The sequence below is a fragment of the Pelecanus crispus genome, chromosome 4, assembly GCF_030463565.1.
Source record: "Pelecanus crispus isolate bPelCri1 chromosome 4, bPelCri1.pri, whole genome shotgun sequence".
NCBI classification, from domain to species: domain Eukaryota; kingdom Metazoa; phylum Chordata; class Aves; order Pelecaniformes; family Pelecanidae; genus Pelecanus; species Pelecanus crispus.
This window is the reverse complement of record NC_134646.1, coordinates 70558210-70577698: the sequence shown is the minus strand read 5'-3', so window position 1 is coordinate 70577698 and position 19489 is coordinate 70558210. Positions and strand designations below refer to the sequence as shown.

The 19489-nt window shown below is 36.6% G+C and overlaps 1 protein-coding gene across 1 annotated transcript in view; it reads left to right on the top strand.

The window, feature by feature from the left end:
• Nucleotides 1-19489, top strand: part of CPEB2 (cytoplasmic polyadenylation element binding protein 2) — a 50862-nt gene that overhangs the window by 31091 nt on the left and 282 nt on the right. The window contains exons 5-10 of the mRNA XM_075709142.1: nt 100-123; nt 4023-4193; nt 5825-5914; nt 12384-12502; nt 12797-12911; nt 14763-14944. Coding sequence (XP_075565257.1) covers nt 100-123; nt 4023-4193; nt 5825-5914; nt 12384-12502; nt 12797-12911; nt 14763-14944 — 701 coding nt within the window. The remainder of the gene's footprint in view (nt 1-99; nt 124-4022; nt 4194-5824; nt 5915-12383; nt 12503-12796; nt 12912-14762; nt 14945-19489) is intronic.

Genomic DNA, 19489 nt, shown 5'->3' with positions numbered 1-19489 from the left:
ACTGCTTACCCACATAGTTCTTTGTATCTTAAATATTTTAATATGTGGGCATGATACAGTTATTTGACATTTTACAATTTGTCCTTTGTTTGCATGCAGCGAGGAGTTATGGGCGAAGACGAGGTAATTCACTTCTGTTTGTTACAGTACAATTAATTCTGATTGAGCTGTTACTGATCATTACGATTAATTAATCCAGATCATTGATTCTAAACGCTTATCTGCATGTTGTCTTAGTTTGGGGAAGATGGAGGGTGTGAGGGAAGGAGGGGTGCAGTCTGGATTGTTATGATCATTGATCTCTTTTTAGGGTTTGAATTACAAATCCTTTAATCAGTTAAAACACTGTAGTTCTAATCGTAATTTAGTTCATGCTAATGGCTACTGCTTGCAGTCGTTGCCCTCTTTAAAAGTATACAATTTGCTAGTTGTTCTTCTAACTCATCTTCTGTTGCTTCTGTAGAAGTGATAGCGTACAGAGTAAAAACTAAAAGCCTTTCATAAAATTAGCAAGAAATCTAGTAGACAACCCTTAGAAACAGTAAACAGGTTTTCATAGGATAAGCCAATATATGCTCACTGGCCGTGGAAAAGCTATACTGATTTAACTGTATGAGGATGTGAGCTGCAGTTGTTAGAAAGACCGTGTAAAGTGTGCAGCAAAAACATCAAGATCTTTGATAGCTTCCAGTATTCACAACATACACATAAGTTCATGTGTCTCTCTCTTGATTTCTGCATTGCTTCATAACTGATTGCTTGGTAGCCCTAATGCAGAGAGGAATGATGATCTAGATCATGGTCAGTGTACAGTTGTGTTTTGATGATTCCTGGCAGATTCTGCTTAATTCTTTTTCACTGTCATAAAACAAAAAGAAACAAGTGTTTAACAGGGCTTATCCTTTTAATTCCCAGTCATCAGGAGAAATGTGAAAGCCTAGCAAATTACCTTTTCACTCTCTTCATCTGAGGGACATTTAAAAGTGAAGAGGAGGGAGAAGAAAGAATTACGAGTCATATAGAGCATGTTACTCTAAATGTGTTAATCCATTGTCCTCTGTCATCTTAGCTCTGTGAGGAGCAACAGTGCTTTTGGCAAACGTTTACCCACATTAAAGCTGATCTCTCTGGTATCACTTCAGAACAAGTTCTGATGGTTTAATTTGTACTGGGAAGAGAGCCTTAGATTCTCGTTGTTCCTAGATTTGAACATTGGTCTGTGGGTAAAAAATAAATTATTCTGAGGATTATTCTTTGATTATATTTTCCCATATATACTTGTGTATATTGTAAGTTGGAATTGTCTAAGAAGTACTTCTAGAGAAACACAAAAGCATAATTTTCATGATCCGAAGAGACACCTTCCTTAAGTATAAATTGTGTGGTGGTGTTTAAAAAAACAGAACAAAAGCTGAAAAAAACCCACACTTAAATGCTTTTGTGGCAGTATTCTAATGCCAACAAGTTTATTAAAACTGGCATGTTTTTAAGTCACTTAAGTTTATTTTTTCCTGCAGTATAGAGACTTGAAGAGGTAAAGAGCAAATTTACGTGCTTTCTGTAAAGATGACCCAGATAAATTAGTCACTTTAGATTTAAGATGTTAAGAATAATTCTCACATATTAGTGAAAATGCTTAACATTTCCACTTTTGCAGTTTCCTCTGAGTTCCTGCAATTTGAGTCTTATTTCTTCCGTTAGCCACTTTTTCCTTTCACTGTCACTATGATAACAGCTTCATCTTCTCCATCATTCACATCAGTAATTCAGAAATGCATTGTTATGTACCACTTTCTTGATTGTGTTACCAAATCTTACCACTTCTTCATGTACATCTTTAAGACCGAATCATCCTTATTAGTCTTCATAACTGAAACTCATATCCACATTACTCAGCTGCTGCAGTCTTCATAGCATGATCTTGCTCCTCTTACGTCTAAATAGATGATTTACAAGAAGAATCTGCCTGGCTGCTGCTTCTTCCAACTCTGTTACCTTTCTGTTTCTCCCTTGCTTCCTCACTTTTCTGCCCCATTGAGCACCAGCTACATGCTTCCACTTTCAAAGACACTCTACTGATCTGCTACCTAGCTGTAGAATGCATCCTTCATGGTAGCAAGCAAGGATGCCATCACTTGCTCCCCCACTAGTCATATTCTCCAACACGTGTATCACCATTCTTAATGGAAAGAAGGAGCCTGCTACAGCTCTCTGCATTTGCTGTACTCCTCTCCATTAGATGCCCACTTAAGACATAAATGTGAAATGCCACCATAAAGGTGGTGTAGTTAGTCTTTGTTACTTAGTACAGTCCTGTGGTCCTGCTTTGATTTTGTGATCCTTGTGACATTTTACTATGTTTGGTTTTTTTCTATCATCGTGTGTTTTCATTTGGTATTTTTGATGTACTATACTCCTTGTGACATTTTATTATGTTTGGTTGTTTTCTATCATCTTGTGTTTTCATTTGGTATTTTTGATGTACTATATTTTTATTATGGATTTAGATACCAAATGAGGGTACTTAGGCATTACCACAACATAGGTCATCGGTCATGGTGTTTGCACTCTGTTCTCCAGCCTTGTCTTTAAGCACTTGATTCTCAGGTGGTCTTCGGGAAGTGAATGGCTTTCATACTGCTCTCATCCCTAGCTGGTCAGCACAATATCTGCAGGTGTTCCTGCAGGGCCTTCCTCGTAGTATTCCCCTGAGAGGGGATAACAGTTACACATTGCAGTGTGGCTCACAGCTAAGGTACTGCAGACTCAGCTGTCGGGGACCTATTGCTCCTGCGTATGGATTTGCAGTGGGTGAATCTGGAAGAAGTTGGCTATTCGAGGTGGAAAATTAAGTTGCTTCCCAAAAATGTGCTAGTTTGTTTTTTGGTTTTGTTTGCTTGCTTGTTTTTGGAAAGCAGTTGAATTAATTAATAGTTATTTAAAAAATGAGTGAAACAGGAAAAATTGCACTTCAGAAGAAATGGTGATGTGGGGTATTTATTTTGCTGCACAAAACTGTTTATTTTTGGGCTTTTTGCAGTTAAAAGACTGGCTACCAAATTTGAAACTGTCATTAGTCTTCATGTTGCTCATCTAAAGCACTGAAAGATTGAATAAGCTAAGATGCACATCCTGGCCTTCCAACTCTTTTTTGTTTTGGAGTTCTCTGAAGTTTGTAAATATGAAATAGAGGGAAAGAAGTGGGACGGAATTACTGTGTTTTCACTCCCCCCTGCCATCTATACATCTGTTTTGATCAGTTTGCGTTTGCAAAGCCATCCTGTGAACTCAGATTTTACACTTGCTTTTCAGGGTAACTATAAGTTTACTGCAGATTGCTACATGTTAGGAACCACCACAAGGCTTCCCTCCAAAACTGTGGTAAATTTGAGAGTGAGAAGGATAAATCGGAACTGTGACTCATTTTTCAAGTGTTACATTTTGCACATTTATTAGAATTCTCTTTTGCTTTCTTAGGAATGAAATCTGTTCTTAGGTTATCAGCATCAGATACCTTTAAAAAAGAAGAGAAAACATACCTGATTGAAACTTCTTACTGTGTACATGTTTTTTTCTGTTTCCCTCTGTTCAATTAAAGTGTAAGAATTTTAGACATGTGGTAGTCATTCAGGTGATGGAAGTTATCAATTTAACTTGAAACTAAACCAAAGGCAGACTAATGAAACTCACTTAAGAAGCCCTTAATATGATCTCTTCATAAATAAGACCCTTTATTTAAAAACAAATAACTACTTTCCTACTGGATGCAGCAGAGTAACTACAATATACTGTAGTGTGAAGTATTATGCAGTGATGTCAGCTTGCAATCTTGAATTTCCTTTTTGAAGTTTAATACATTTTTCATTTTCTTAATTTTTCTTTAAACTAATGTGTACTTTTCTAATGTCTTGGTATTTCCATTTTTACGTTCCAGACTGCTATTCCCCCATTCCCTAAAATTACATAACCATGTACTACCACAAAATTATTTTAATGTGTATTATTATCTTTTTCTGTTTAAGGCCGTTCTTCCCTCTTCCCAATAGATGATGGCTTGCTGGACGATGGTCATAGTGATCAAGTTGGAGTCTTGAATTCACCTACCTGCTATTCAGCTCATCAGAATGGAGAACGAATTGAGCGTTTTTCTCGGAAAGTGTTTGTTGGAGGTCTTCCACCAGATATTGATGAAGGTGAGCTGCCTGAAAACTAGGCAAACTACATATGGAGGGAGAGGGAAAGAGCAATTTTGAAAAACCTAAATGAAGTAGTAGAAATAATCCACCCAGGAAAATAATGTTGTGGTGTAAAAGGCTACAACTATATATATATTTTTATGAGAGTTGATGGATATGTTGAGCTTAATATCATTTGGTGTCATCCATCTCTTTTGGTTCTGAGATGTTCAGTTGTCTCTGATTCTGCACTTGCAGATGAACTTGTAGAGTTGCATGTGATGTCTGGAATTTGTGCTCCTGCTTACCTTGCATATTCTTTTCAAATACGTCTTAGCCCTTCATAGTGTCCTCTATCTGTGCCTACTTTATTCATAGAAAACTTCTATTAGTAATTGAATTTCAAATTCTATGTTACTATTACCTGAAGATCTCAGAAGTGGTTTGGAAAGGTTAGTATTATTCCTGTTCATAAATGGAGAAACTAAGGCAGAGGAAGGTCAAGTGGCAGAGCACTCTGTGATGCATTGAACATAGAATGTACCACAGAAGCTCAGATTGTTACGTGGTGCAGTTGGAATTGTTTTGTACGGTAGTGCTGATTTGAAGTAATTGTGCTGTTTAATATTAGGTTTCTCCTGTGCAGATAAATGTAAATTACATGCTAGCTTTGTAATGTAAACAGAGGTCCCTTTACAAGGTTCATGGTAATCCTAGAGTAACTTGCAAACCAAATAAGCTGACTGTGGTTAATTAACTTTCAGTCATGGAAAGACCATATTTTTGTTTCATCTTCATTGTGATACTCTCCTGCAATGTACTAAAGGATTTATTTTAATATACTTCAGCTTTTTTCTGATGCACTTCAGCATCTAATTCAAATGTGCCCTGTTGCCTTTAATACAAATGCTAAACAAAGACACATGGAAATGTATTTTCTTTCTTTCCTGCCTGTTTATATGCTGATGGCAGGATGTGACTGAAAGAAATGGAGCATATTTGTGTTTGATGAGTTATTGCTCTTATAAAGTTCGGGGTGGTTTAATTTTTTCCTCATGGCCAAGGTTCTTGCAGTCAATGACAGGAAGAAGTGTCTGGGATAGAAAGACATCACAAAGTTCTGCAGGGGGCATCGTAGATCTTGCAACACGACTATTCATGGTTACGTTAGAGCACCCCTAAATAGGCAGTTTTAAGTTTCTGTGCCTGATTTGTGCACGGTATCTGCTGGAAACTGCTAGCACGCTAATTGTGGTGGTACTTACTACAGAAGTATCTACCTACAAAAGTCTGAGCTGTGCGTCACTAAACAGTAAATTGTTTCAATTGCACTCAAACCAGATTCTGAATTTAAGGAAGTACCGCACCAATTTTCACCACTGCCTTTGGTTGCCCATATGCTTCTGAAATCCTCTTGTTATTAAGCAATAAAAAACAAACGGAAGCTTAAAATCACCAGGAAATATATTGCATAAATATTAATGGTTTGGAAGATGCGTCTAAGTTTTTAGTTCATGAAAGTTGGAAGTTTTGTTCCTTCTTTTCCATGAAATGTCAGCCTTTCCTAGAAACAAAGATCTTTGCTTGATAGTGCTTTTTCATTGAGTTATGTCATTTATTTTAATTGCAACTATTATACCTGTTTTTAGATGAAATTACTGCTAGCTTCAGACGATTTGGGCCTTTGGTAGTAGACTGGCCTCACAAAGCAGAAAGCAAGTCCTATTTTCCACCAAAAGGTAAGAGAGTTGGAAGGTTTTGACCTGTCACTGAGTGCAAATCTTACTCTGGGAAACTGTCTCATCTTTTTCCAAAGGTTATAATTTACAGTGCCTCTGAACAGTTAATTCTACAGTTTTGATGCAGGTTCAGACATGGTTTCTTTACATGCCAGGTCTAAAACCTGAGTTGTTTTAGTATTGTGCCTGGTTCAGTGCTGGACTCCTGAAGGATCTTCCATATTCTGATTTCCCATATATCAGATCAGCGTTATGTAGTTGTATGTGTCATTAATTCGAAGTTCTGTATTTGCATTTCTGTCCAGTTTCCAAAACTGAAATTTGGTCAAATTTTAAGACTAAATCTTAGAGAAAAATTTTCATAGGACATTACAGGCGGAAGGATGCACTTGAGTATCTGATCAAGATAATCAATGTTACATTTATTTCAGTTTTAGGATGTGAACTTCCTATTGAAGCTTTAATTATCTTCTTTGATAAATGATTAAATATTGATTTTTAACTATTTCTAGTGTTGCTGTTAGACTAGTTTTTTTTAGTAGCACTTACAAGTGTTGGAAAAGCCATCCTGTACATTAAGTAATTCAGTTATGTAGCATATGTCTGTCCATGTACAGTCATGTATATATAAAGTAAATGCAAAAATTTGATCCAGATATGAAAGCAAGGCAGAGATTACTCATTTTGTAGACAATGCAGCAATTCATTCCTTCCCTGGAAGTGACAAAAGTAGGTATAGTGCCTTTATAAACTGATTCTTCATTTATTTATCTGACCATCTATGCTGGGGAAAAGGCAGGATTATTATTATTCCAGATGGGTCCTGTAAAGAGTGGGAAATGGAACTGAAAGTATTTGAACAATATTTATGAACATTACATGGAAATTCTAAGACAAAGAGACTTAGGCTTTTTTGATTGTCAGCCTGATACACAAAGCTACTGTCAAGGTAAATTTGATTATCCTAAGGAGTGCATCTCTCTTCATAAATTACCAAGAGAAATTCTTGAGGACCTCTTTGAGGAAGATGCATGTCACAGAGTGTGTGATAAATACATAGAAGAGAGAAGATGTAATATATTCTTACCTGAAATGAATGGATTCTGGCATTCATTTTGAAGGACATAATCCTGTCTCAGCATCTGAACATCTTAAAAGCTTTTTGATATAGTTGGAATATTTATAATTACCCTAGTAAAAAGAAAAAAAAAAAATCTATTGTTAAGCAGAGCTTCTTAAAAGCAGAGAATACAAATAGAAGAACTTCAGTTTGTTGATCTAATTAATTCAGAAAACACTTGCAAACTAAGTGTTAAGTTGATTTCCCATGATTAACTGATCCTTATTTGAAATTTAAAAGCACGTACTGTTCTTCAGTCTTAAAACTTTATTCTAATTTTCATTTTGCTACATTGTTCAATATTGTTTTGTAATGTAGCCTAACACATTTAATATACAGTGTAGGTTTCTCTTTGTAGATATGCTGGAGATATAGCGTACTATTAACTGCTGAATATTACTGTTCTTACATCTGGGTTTTTCAGTGCAATAGATATAGCCTATGATTATTTTGTAGAAGAATTTCTTAAGAATTTGTCTGTCTTAAGTATTACTGGCATGTGCAGGCAAGAACCATGTATACATATATTTAATAAGATGTCTGAAACTGCTAAAGATAAGCTAAATACTAAGAAAGCTTTGAGATTTATCAGTAATTAGCAATTTAGAAATATATACTATATTAGCCCAAGGAGTTCTTTTTTTTTTTTTTTTTTTAACTCTTAATCTCCAATTTCTAATTTGTTCTCTGCATGGAGTCAATTCACTATATATTTTTTTGTTTGTTCAGTCTCATTAGAGATTTGACATAGTATTACTGTCCAAAGACATCTCAGAATTATCCAGTTCTGATCTGATTTATGTAATAGTCTTCTCTGTGGTGAAGAGATATGGCCTGCTTTTTTTTTTTTTTTTTTTTTTTAAACTCTTGTTCGGTTTTCCAGGCTGTGGTTCCTTCCAGGCTCTCTGCTTACAGAAAGTCCTGAGGGAAGGCCAAGCTCATAAGTATTTCCTTGCTTGAAGAAATGTAAAAAGTGTCCTGATCCATCAAGGCTGGCTGCCTCCTGAGAAACAGCAACCGCTTATTCTTAACTAACTGCATTTTGTATTGGTTCACCACAAAATTAGGCCCAAAGAAAACAGGAATTTTAAAAACTTCACACTAATCTTAGAAGGAAACGGTTCTGAAGCAGAAAAAAATTATTCTGTTGAGATCAAAGTACAAAGTCTGTAAGTGATCTGCCAACTGTAATGGAGAATTCCTTCCTTTCTGACTTGCCACTGTTTATCATAACTCCTGTTATTACGTAGTTGGCAAATACACTTATTTATGAAACAATACACATGTCCAAAGGAACTTGCTGAAATGAGGACTCCTTCTTATGATAATGAAGCTCTCAAAGAAATGGTGCCGTGAGGATATGCAAATCCAAAGAAGGCCTTTCAAAATGTGCCCAGTTGTTTGTGTGCTCTGTACTATTTATAGTCTGTATCAAACAGAGAATAATCTGATTTAAACAGGACAGTATCCCCAGCCTTTTCTAATCGTCTGGGTGTTTCTGTTGCCTTCTATCACAGCAGCTGTGCAGTAGCTTTGTTTACTCAAGGTTATTAACTGCTAATTTAGAACTGACTGAAAAAATTAGGTTGAAAGTGTTCAGTTTCTAGTTTAAGAAGCAAAAACCCAGGTCCATCCAAGTTCTGTTTAACTTGTTACCAGCTTATTTGATCACACTGGGTAAGATTGAACTCTGGATTCAGGAAGGTAACTGTAGATGTCTTCATGTGTGACTAGTGTCTAAGCTTCAATGGGAATCTGGCCAGTACAGTCAGTGGAGTATAGACGGCTACTCAGGTCACCGTAACATAAGCACATTGAGCTTGATCCATTTACCCAAACCAAGGATATCTAAAAGATTTACACAGGTCTCACAAATGTGCCGTGGCACCTATTGAAGCCCCACGCTATTCTGGAGCGCCAGCTGAAGGTTAGGCAAAGTCCTGTGGAGCACAAATCGTGCTAGACACCTCTGTGTCCCACTTGGGCAGCTGAGTAACTCTCCAGTCACCACTGATTGCATTAACTGGATCTCTGTACTATGGTAGGAGCTTAAACACAGTCACCGCAGAAATACAGAAATGGGTGTTTGGATCTCAAAGTGAATCCTGCTCCCCCCTACTCACAAGTGCCTCAGCTAATAGCTACATTACGATTGTATCAGCCTGCATTTTTTCGCTTCGAGTGCATTTTGGAGTTAATTCTCCATCAAAGATGACTATACTGAACAAGTAAAAGATTTATGTTCTAAAGATTAAATTTAATTAATATGGTGGTGAGATCTCTTTAAAGAGGAATAGATTAAATGTTGTGTGTCCTTCCCAAATGTAAATTATTCCCATCATCAAATGTAGATCCATTGTCTGTACTAACCTGCAGTTTACACCGATTCTTTCTGATTTAAGCTAAGGCGCAGCATTCTGTGGGCAAGAATTGCACTGCACCGAGGCCATTTAGTCTTCTCTGGGGAGAGTTTGTCAGGACAGTAGAGGAACCAACACCAAAACAAAACACAGTTGTACTGGCTGGCATGGACAGTGCCATGCTGGCTTGCACTGATTTTCTTGACTCCTTCTCTAAGCCACTAGCGATAGGAGTTAACTGGAGTTTGATAGAACTTAAAGCTGCTCTCTGCTTTCTACACAGAGTATGCATAGCAGACGAAGCGTTCTTTCTCCTTCTGGTAAACTTCCATATTACTATGAGATAAAGAAATTATACCTTGCTCAGAAAATCATGTTAGCTACCAGTGTGAATCTAGTCTAGAACGTTTTGCTTTTGATTTGTTCTTTATGGAATAAATAAAAAAATTGAAAAGGTTTAATTTGGTAATACAGCTAGGATTCTTCAGACTTATCTGATGGGCTTTCTGTTTCCAGTGCTGACCCAATACATTAAAAAGAAAAGAAGGAAAAAATTAATTTCTTGGTCTTGTTTCATTAAGAGAGATCTCAGCCCAGAGTGAGGGTGACTATAACCAGTGCAGTATCTTTAGATATCAGGGAATGTAATTCTAAGGCCAATTATCATCTCCAGAAAGATTTGTTTATTATTTGAGGTAATTTTCTGAGGACAAGTATTATCAAAGTCACCCACACTGGTTGCCTTTGAAAATAGGAGTATTAGTAATAGTTCCAGTGTTATGCAGAGGAATTTAGTCAAGTGATAAACACTAACAGGGCTTACCTAAACCTTGTCTCCCACAGGAGGCATAAATTCTGGTGGAAGTGCACATGAACAAGAAATTTTTATAAGACTGTGTTTAATCTAATACTTTTCACCTTGTGAAATATGTACAAAACATACAAGCTTTGTCTCTTGGCAAGTAATACCTGATCATGACCTGCTACTGTTGGTGTACATATGACGCAAAGGGATGAAGCAGCTTCCTTCAAAGAAAACTATTAGAGTAGCTTTGCTTTTCCATTGTAAAACAAACTTGCTTTGCTATTGGGTATGAAGCTGTTAAAGTTAAATGACTGATGTGGTACAGCAAAAAAACCAAGAAACCAGGGAGTTAAGCTGTTTTGTAGTACAGTAAAACACATTGTACTCTTCACCCTACCTCCCCACCATGTTTCACCGTGACGTGTGCTTTCTATCACACATGGTAATTGTAGTTCAGTACTACTCCAAAAAGACTAGTTAGGCACTTGATCTTTTTCATCATACTTATGCACGTGACTTACCACCACCATACTAGCTTTGCAGACATTAAACGTCCACAGTAGTTCATGAGTTAAGGATGTTGAGGTGAAAAATACTGTTATATGGAAGTACCCTTGATTTGCTTTAGGATAAGAACTGATGGAAAATCAGCATCTGGCCAAATATTCTACTTACTTCTGGCTGTGAGTCTTTGTGTGTCTGATCCCTTAGTTGGTATCGTGTGCATTTATCCCTCCCTTTGATTAATCAAGTTTTTGCACTCCCATCATGCTTGTACTGAGCTCTCCGTTCAAACAGAGAGCCTGTTTGGCTTCCGCACAAGTAAGGACAGTTGCACGGGTCTGGTCTCACTTACCCATGCCAGTCTGCACATGCCCTCATTCAGTGAGTGAGTTTTGCATGGGTAATATGTGGGTTTTAAATTCTAAGATAAATACTGAAAGGTATCCCCATTAAACCGGATTTTGAATCTATGTAATTACTAATTAAGCTTAAGTTAAACAGGTTGTCACTAAAAAATACTGTTCAGCAATGAAAAATGGACTTCACAAGAAAATGCTTCAGCGCAAGCCCAAAGATTCCCTACAGCATGTTTGTTAAGAAACTACGTAAGATTTACATCAAAATACAGAATACATAAAACCTAGTCATGTGTCCCTTGTAGGTAGCTGTGATAGGACCATGGTATGAGGGGTAAGAAATGAGGTACGAGTTACTAGAAGGAACAGTACAGACCTTACAGCTTTCTCTTGGAATCCTACTTTTGTTCCCATATATCTAAAATCAGTCGTGCATTTGTTTCTCTAATCTTATGTTGTTCTTAACACATTGATTCTTTAATGCTCTTCAGGATGCACCCTACCATCTTTGCCTTGATGACCTACAGTGTCTGTTAGCAACAAGAAATTGCCATTGGTTAACTAGTTTCTCTGGGAAATACAGCCTTTTCCAAAAGGCTTGGTAAAGCAACCATGCTCCCTCTTGCCAAGCCCTCTCTAGAGCAGCTGCTTCAGCATTTACTTTCCATCCAAGTAACAGAACATAACTTTGTGTGAAAATTCCATGCTTGGTAGTAATCTCAGAAAGAAATGTGGATTTATGGTCCTTTTAAAGTTTGTTTTAGAATACAACCCAAATCACGCCATCGGGCACCTGTAAAGTAACAAATTTTGTATATATCATTATACTGTAACCGTTAAAGTATTCTAACGTGTGAGGTTCTTTGCTTGTCTGACTGTTTGTTTTTACTGTAGCATTAAACAAGCATTTTAATTCCTATTTTTGTAGTGTTTGGGAGGTTTGCTGGGTCACTTATGTAACAAAGTGCTTTGATCTAATCTCTAGAATAGAGATTAGTCCTTTGTGCCAAGTCGGATTTTCATTGTATAATGTCCATTACTGCCAATGAATTATGCTCAGCCTAGGCTTCCAGTACATTATAGAGCAGACATGTTTGCTTTTATCTGGTTATTAGTCTCTTTTGACAATTCCTTTAAGGATAGAAGTTCTGTTGATCATGGCAAGGTAGTACATAGTTAAAGAAGATGACTAATAACAAAGAATTGGTTTGACTTTCTTTTACTTTTGGAGTAAACATATTTGTATGGAAAAGTCACTGGCAAAGATGATTAAGAAAAATGAAGTTAAGAGAAAAAATATCAGTTGGTTTGGCTTTTTTTCCAGGTTATGCATTCCTCCTGTTCCAAGAAGAGAGTTCTGTTCAGGCCCTGATTGACGCCTGCATTGAAGAAGATGGAAAGCTCTATCTATGTGTTTCAAGTCCTACTATCAAGGACAAGCCAGTAAGTCAACTGTAGCTGGCCTGCAGGCTATAGCTGCCATCTGTCTAAAGCTGCATTTGAAATGATGACGATGAAAATAATCAGAAGCAAACTACCGTTGGCAGAGCTCAACATCTGGAACTGTTGGATGATTTTAAAATTTTAGTGTTCTGAATTAATAGGATTAAAACAGAGCACCTAGACATGCTAAGCTAATGGGGTTATGACTCTGACAGTTTATATAGTCTGAGGAACATATAGCTACAATATAGTGAAACTTAAAGTAGCATACTATTTTCTTTCTGAACTTAACAGGTTCAGATCCGTCCCTGGAATCTAAGTGATAGTGACTTTGTGATGGATGGTTCCCAGCCACTTGATCCTCGAAAAACAATTTTTGTTGGAGGAGTCCCTAGACCATTAAGAGCTGGTGAGTATAATCTGTGGCTATTTTTAAAAGTAGGAGATTATTGGAAATTTGAATTGAAAATTATTGGAAATAATTTGAACCATGCATACTTTTGTACAGTTATGTATGGATAGATGTAGATATATACATACAAAAATAGAAGACTGTCATGATACTTATAACCACAGTACAATATTTGTGTATTCTTACATTTCTCTAGTAACTGTTTTCATCTGGTTTTGGCCATAAATCACTGTTCATCATTGAGATTTACTGGAAACTGTTACATGTCTAAAGCTGTAGAAAAGATTTTGATCATATTAGCAAAACAGTAGTGTAAACTATGTCACGAAAGTGTTTTTAAAATAATGGTATGAAAACCTCTCTACCATGCTACAGGAGTATGTGGAGCTCTACTTGTACTTGCTTGTCATTGTGTTTGCAGTTACTTTGGCTAATATGGACAAAGCAAAAACACAGGTGATGAAGTACTTGAAGGAGTAGGAATAGAGGAAAAAGGAAGAAATTCGGAGAGTTAGCACAGTCTGTGTGGCACAACACTATATGAGATTGCAGGACGCTTTCTAGACTCTTGTTGGAAAGGAAAAATTAAATGTTTCTGTAGTTGTGGAATGGTTGATCTACAACCTGGACAGCCTGCGTTGTGAGATTGACTGCAGTAGCCTTTTAACAATATTTTATGGTGGCCTTAGTAAGTAGGTTGAAGTGAATGCTGGAAGTAGAAGCATAACATACAGTGGTTCAAATCCCATTTCCTACTAGAATGACTCCTGGACTTCATTAGTCTTACATAGTTTGTAATGAATTTTATTCTTACAGAAAGATGAGCTTTCAGATGGAACATGTAGGAGAACCAAGAAGTGATAGTGCAAATTTGGGGTATAAAGACTCTTAAAATTTCCTGTCTTGGACCTGCAATGCTCAAGCTTTTCTGTTATTTTACTTTTAAGACTGTACTTTTGACTGTAGAGCAAGCTCTGTAAATTAGCATAAACACAGTATGTTCCAACTGCAGATCAATTTTTCTTTAAGTTCAGTCCAAATACTCCAGCTTACTGTGCTGAATGTGATAAATTTAATGGATGCATTCTTATGCTTGGCTTTCAAATGCCCTGTATATGTGAAAAGGAAACTTTTATGGCAAACACTTTCTTTTCAAACTTTATTTTCAAACTTTTCAAATAACTGTTGAACATCAGTGACTTCTGACACCTTTATACCCTAATACAGAGGATACTAATTCTGAAAACATTAGTATTTTCCACCTAAATGAATTGCAGAACTGAATTCAGTATATTATTACTAGAGGATTGCTAAGATCCTTGATCTGTAAAATTGGAGATTTTTGTTTCGATGAACTTCAGTATCTATGGTAAGTGTAGCACTGTAGAGATAATCAAGCTCTGTGCGGCTGATGAAAAGATGCTAACTACGTCTTTAAATTCAAGTAGGACATAGAGCATTAGGACAGCCAGAGAACATGTACCAAGGAATTTGTGGCATGTGGATCTATTTTATACAGCTTACATTCCATGCCTGCCCAAAAAGTCTTTTGCTGTAATCCCTTGAAGAAAACTGCCCTGGAATTTCAGTTCCAGGTTTTCAAGGAGTGTAAGGACTTATAATTCCATTGTTCCTTGGATGTATGTACCCACAGTGTGAAAGATCTATCTGCGGAGTATGTCATAGCTTATTTAATATGTTTTTATATTTCTTGTTATTACTGTTACATCAGCTGTTACAAAATCAATCACTAAAATTAACTTTTCTAGTATTTTTGAATACAAGCGTATTATATAAAATTCGTACTGTAAGAACAGTTTAAATGAACATTATTTTGTTTCTTAATAGTGGAATTGGCTATGATCATGGACCGTCTCTATGGTGGAGTTTGTTACGCAGGAATTGATACTGACCCTGAGCTGAAATACCCAAAAGGTGCTGGACGTGTTGCTTTTTCCAATCAGCAGAGTTATATTGCTGCCATCAGTGCTCGGTTTGTTCAACTTCAGCATGGCGATATTGATAAACGAGTAAGTTATACAGAAATTAAAACATAAATAAGTATGAGAGTGATGATGTATAAAGGAACTTTTCAGGGTGTGGTAACATTGTATGTGATTGGCTTTCATGCTAGCTTCTATATTTCTTTCAGTATTGCTGTAAGTCCACTAGTTCCAAGAGTTAAACCGTGAATGCCCCCAACCAACCAACATGCATTCCAGAGAGCAGCAGTTTGTTCCTTGGACATATGTCAGACCATATGTTCTTCCCATTCTTGAGTTCTTTGTTTTGTTGTGTATGGGCAAAGGGCTTGAAAATCTTTTTCTCTCCCTTGTCCTGATGAAACCAAATACTGTGATAACTCCTTTGTCATTTATAGGAAACTCTAGTATTCGTTGGTTTCACATTAGCTTTATATTTGCAACTGCCCTTAATTTCAGCCATAATTGTCAGTGCTCAGCACTTCAGAGAATCAATCAAGCTCAACACCTAAAATACAAAATGTCTTATCTGTTCTGTTTGAGAGAGTCTTCTTAGTGTTTACCAATGTACATTTCAGGTTGCTACAGGTGCTTATTGCTAGCTAAAGCAAAACTAACTTTTATTCAGAAGACTAGTTAACTTCATTGCTCCTAATTAGAAGTATAAGAGTAGCAAAGAAAATTGGCATCTAAATTATGTCAGTTTTAAGTGTCACCAGTTTTGATGTCAAGAGCTGCAGAGGTAGTCATTGGTATTAATAGGTGTTCTTTTAAAAAAAATAAAAAAAGGTCTTAGAGAAAGAAGGGTTGAGTAAGTAAAGTAGTTCAAGGTCCAGTCTCCCCTACAGATTAAAGACATGGGAAAAAGAAAGTAGTACAGTTAACAGAAGTCTGCTGTAGGGAGTTAGCATGTGCTTCTCTCCTTTCAAATAGACGGAGTAATAAAGCTTTACACCTGTCTCTCAGATACCAGTTGCCTAGTGAGATGAAATCCCCAAACATGTTCCTTTCTAGAAGATGAGTGGGTCTGAATGTGGGTAGTGAACTAGGCTTCACGTTACGATGTGACAGCTACATTTTGCTGGTGGGATTGCTGTCCTTGTGACTTGCAGTTGACTTTGACTAATAGCTCTACCTTTTGGCTAATTACGTAACAGGAAAAATGGCCTCAACACTGTGACTGTGTGAAGGGAAATAAAACTAGTAATTATCTTGCATGTGAGTATTTGAACAAAATGGGAGTAAGGACCAGAATCCAGAACTCCTAAAGCAATGCTAAATGGGTCATTTAGCTTCAGGATCAGGTATAGCTTAGTGTGTTTTCAGGAACCGTCTATAGTGCATTTGGCTGTGAAGTGACCTAACTTTAAAATTAGGGGTGGACGACTGGGTCCCATCCAAACTAATTCTCCCTCAAAGGTGGGAGGAATGGGCTTGAACCCTGTAAACTAGGGGACACTTCTGTCTTGGTCTCCCTCTTCTCATGGGAGTGTCCTTTGCAGTAGATGAGTATATGGTAGACTGGCAGTGCCATCTCATAAGAGAAAGGAAGGCATGAACCCGCCTTTGAAGGCTGCACTTCCAAGTAGCTTGGTTTGTTGGTTTGGGTTTTTTTATGATAGGTCACCAGAGGTTTTAAGGGCTCTTTGGATGCCGAGCAGGCATCTGAAATGGCAGTGCTTGCTGTTCACAAAGAAAGGGATATAACGTGTTAATATGTGATATAACACTGAAATACTTAAAGGGGGGTGGGCAGTGCATCTCCAGTAAAACAGTGGGCATGTGCTGCAGGGCTCTTGGAGCTTGGACAGGGAAAAAAACGCACAATATCTACCCCAAATACTAGATTTCAGAAGCACAGCATTTGCGTTATATCCATGAGACTTAATTTATAAAAACAGTACTCAAATGATTTCTTCAATCACTACTACTACCAAAAAAAAACCAAACAGGTATAATTAGTATGTGTAGATAGGTTTTCTAATTATTGAAAATTAATTTTTTTATTTAAGTATTCTCTTAAATCTGGAATTTTGGCATTTTTATTAGCATCTTTGTTTTTTCTTTTTTTAAAAAATGTGTGCTACTCCTGGGGTGTTTCACTTGCAAAGTACAGCAATGCCAAATCCGAAGTATTTTAATAAATTTTTCTTTAAACCTTGTGATGGGGAGGGTTTATGAACTTCCTTGGCTATTTCAGAGGAGTTATAATGTTTATTTTTCAAATCATCATCTCTAAATCATATGGTCAGTCCTTATTATTTATGTAATTATATATATATTTATACAACCCAGTTATTTGCGTTACTGGGGAGTAATAGAGAACAGTCTCTTTTTAGGGAACACCTTAACTCTTCCAAAAGTATGAAAAAAGCTATTTTCAGAAATAGTTTTTGCTCCATGGAGTTTATACACTAATGCCCTTTCAGGCTCTGAAAATATTCTGAAATCATTATTACTGCTGTTTTATAGATGAGCAGGCAATTTGTGTAAATCTGTAAACTACTGTTTTTGTAAATGAGGAAGATAGTCCTACTTCGGGTGCTGCCTTCATCTAAGATGTGTATGTATGCTGGCTAATAAAGCAATATATTACATATTTCACTGGTATCTTAGAGACAGGCTGTTCTCTTACCCTTTACCTTAGTATAGCCCTTCTATACCAGTTATATCCAGTTTCTGTAGGTCTGCTGTCCTTTCACATTCTTTTCATAACCAGTTTTGTCTGTCTAAAAGTCTTTTTTCATTGCTAAATTTTGCAATTCACCTGTTTATCCTTCTGAACTTTAGTTCAAAGTATTTATAGCAATTTTTTTGCACATACCTTTTCCTACCTTAATTGGAAATCGTAGTGTCACAGTTGCTTAACAAACAGTGTCTGTGATCTTAACTTCTTCCTTACCTATGTACTCTGCAGCTTCTCTCCAGTTCTTTTGATGTGTAGATATGTTTAGTTTCTCTAACAGATGTTTTTCTTCAATAAAGTGCTCCTCATCCTGTTTTATCTTATATGAAAGCTCAGCTCCAAACATTTCCTTGAAACTCATTTGGAGTTTCAGCTCCAAACAATTCCTTAAAATGTTGTTAACTTTCATATGCCAGCAGTCTGCATCCACTTCATGTAATACTTCCATTCCCCAAAGTGTTTCTCTAATACACTTGAAATCATCCTCATACCGATCTTGGTGCATTAATGCACCAAAGCTTGAAATATATGCTGCTTCATGCTTTCAGTAATTTTGAACCATGAACACAGTTACTGCATAAGCCACCTCTTTAGAATGTTTGAGTGTAATTTGTGATAAGGCAGGTCATTGTAGTGAAATAAGAAGTAGAGCCTGTACTGAATATAGATCATTGGAAGAAGCACACTCTATTTCAAACATAGACGCGTTTGACATGTCAAGTATGACCTCTACTTCTGAAGCTAAGAACATGAAGACTGTTCTGCTGTAAAACTTTTGGGTGGGTAGCTGTATGTGTAAAATTTTTTCCTCTGGAGACACAATGGAAAAAACAACATTTTAACATTCTTGTTATTTCAAACATAGTCTGTCTGAGTATAGTACGTAAAGTTGATGTCTATATGTAGCATTCTTCTCAGGTAATAGTATCTCAGGAAAAAATACCTTACAGCAGTGAGTCTTAGTATGAACTGGAATAATTCTTTTTGCTAACAAAAGGCAGAAAATACCGTCTTTAAAAGTGAGGAAAATGTGCAAGACAACAATACATTCCTTAATGATGGAGTCAACTCATTTTGTGTTTTATTATGAAGGTCTTCTTCCTGTCTGATCGCAGTCTGTAACATTTCAGTTACGCAAAGACATAATGCAAATTTACCACTGGACTCCTGCCACTTTTCCACTCTGGCAGTCAGATGAGTTTGGGAGAAAGAAGCCGTGTAAGACAGGTGTTTCTAGCAGTCTGTATACTGCAAAAAATGCAATTGCAAAATGGTCCTTTAAAAATATTTTCAGAAATACTTTGAATACAAATTTCTGTACAGCTCAAAGCCACAAAAAGGGAAAGCAATAGATGACCAAAATCTGTAGCTCCAGATTTGACCATATTTTAGAAATAAGGAGTGAATTTAAGGGAACAGGCGTGCTAAAAGATCTGTATTCCAGCCTGCAGAAGGTAATTTTAATTTACACACAGAAGTAGTACTTATACCTATTTTTTAAAACAGGTTAATGTATAAATGGTTACATTCTTATATGTTCAATTATTTTTGCTAAACAGTATAGAATTGGATGTCATGTTGGGGTACATTTGGAGGCTGATGAGATTAGCTAGGAGACCTTTGGGCTTGTTCGCTTGTTTTCTACACATACTTCCATATTATCATTTGCCAAGGACATCCTTCCAGAATAAATTAAGGGGAGGTTCTGATGTAGCTTTTTATTATGTATATGGTGTACTTCTAAAGATCTGCCTTGAAGTGTTCTGCTTCTTGTATGGATAGATCTGTAGCAGATAAATGATAAAGAGTAATAACTGATCAGTGAGATAAAGGCGTTAGTATGTCTGAGTTCAGAACTGAGGGTTTGGGGTTTTTTTTAATCCGGAAAAAACTCAGTGCCCTTATAT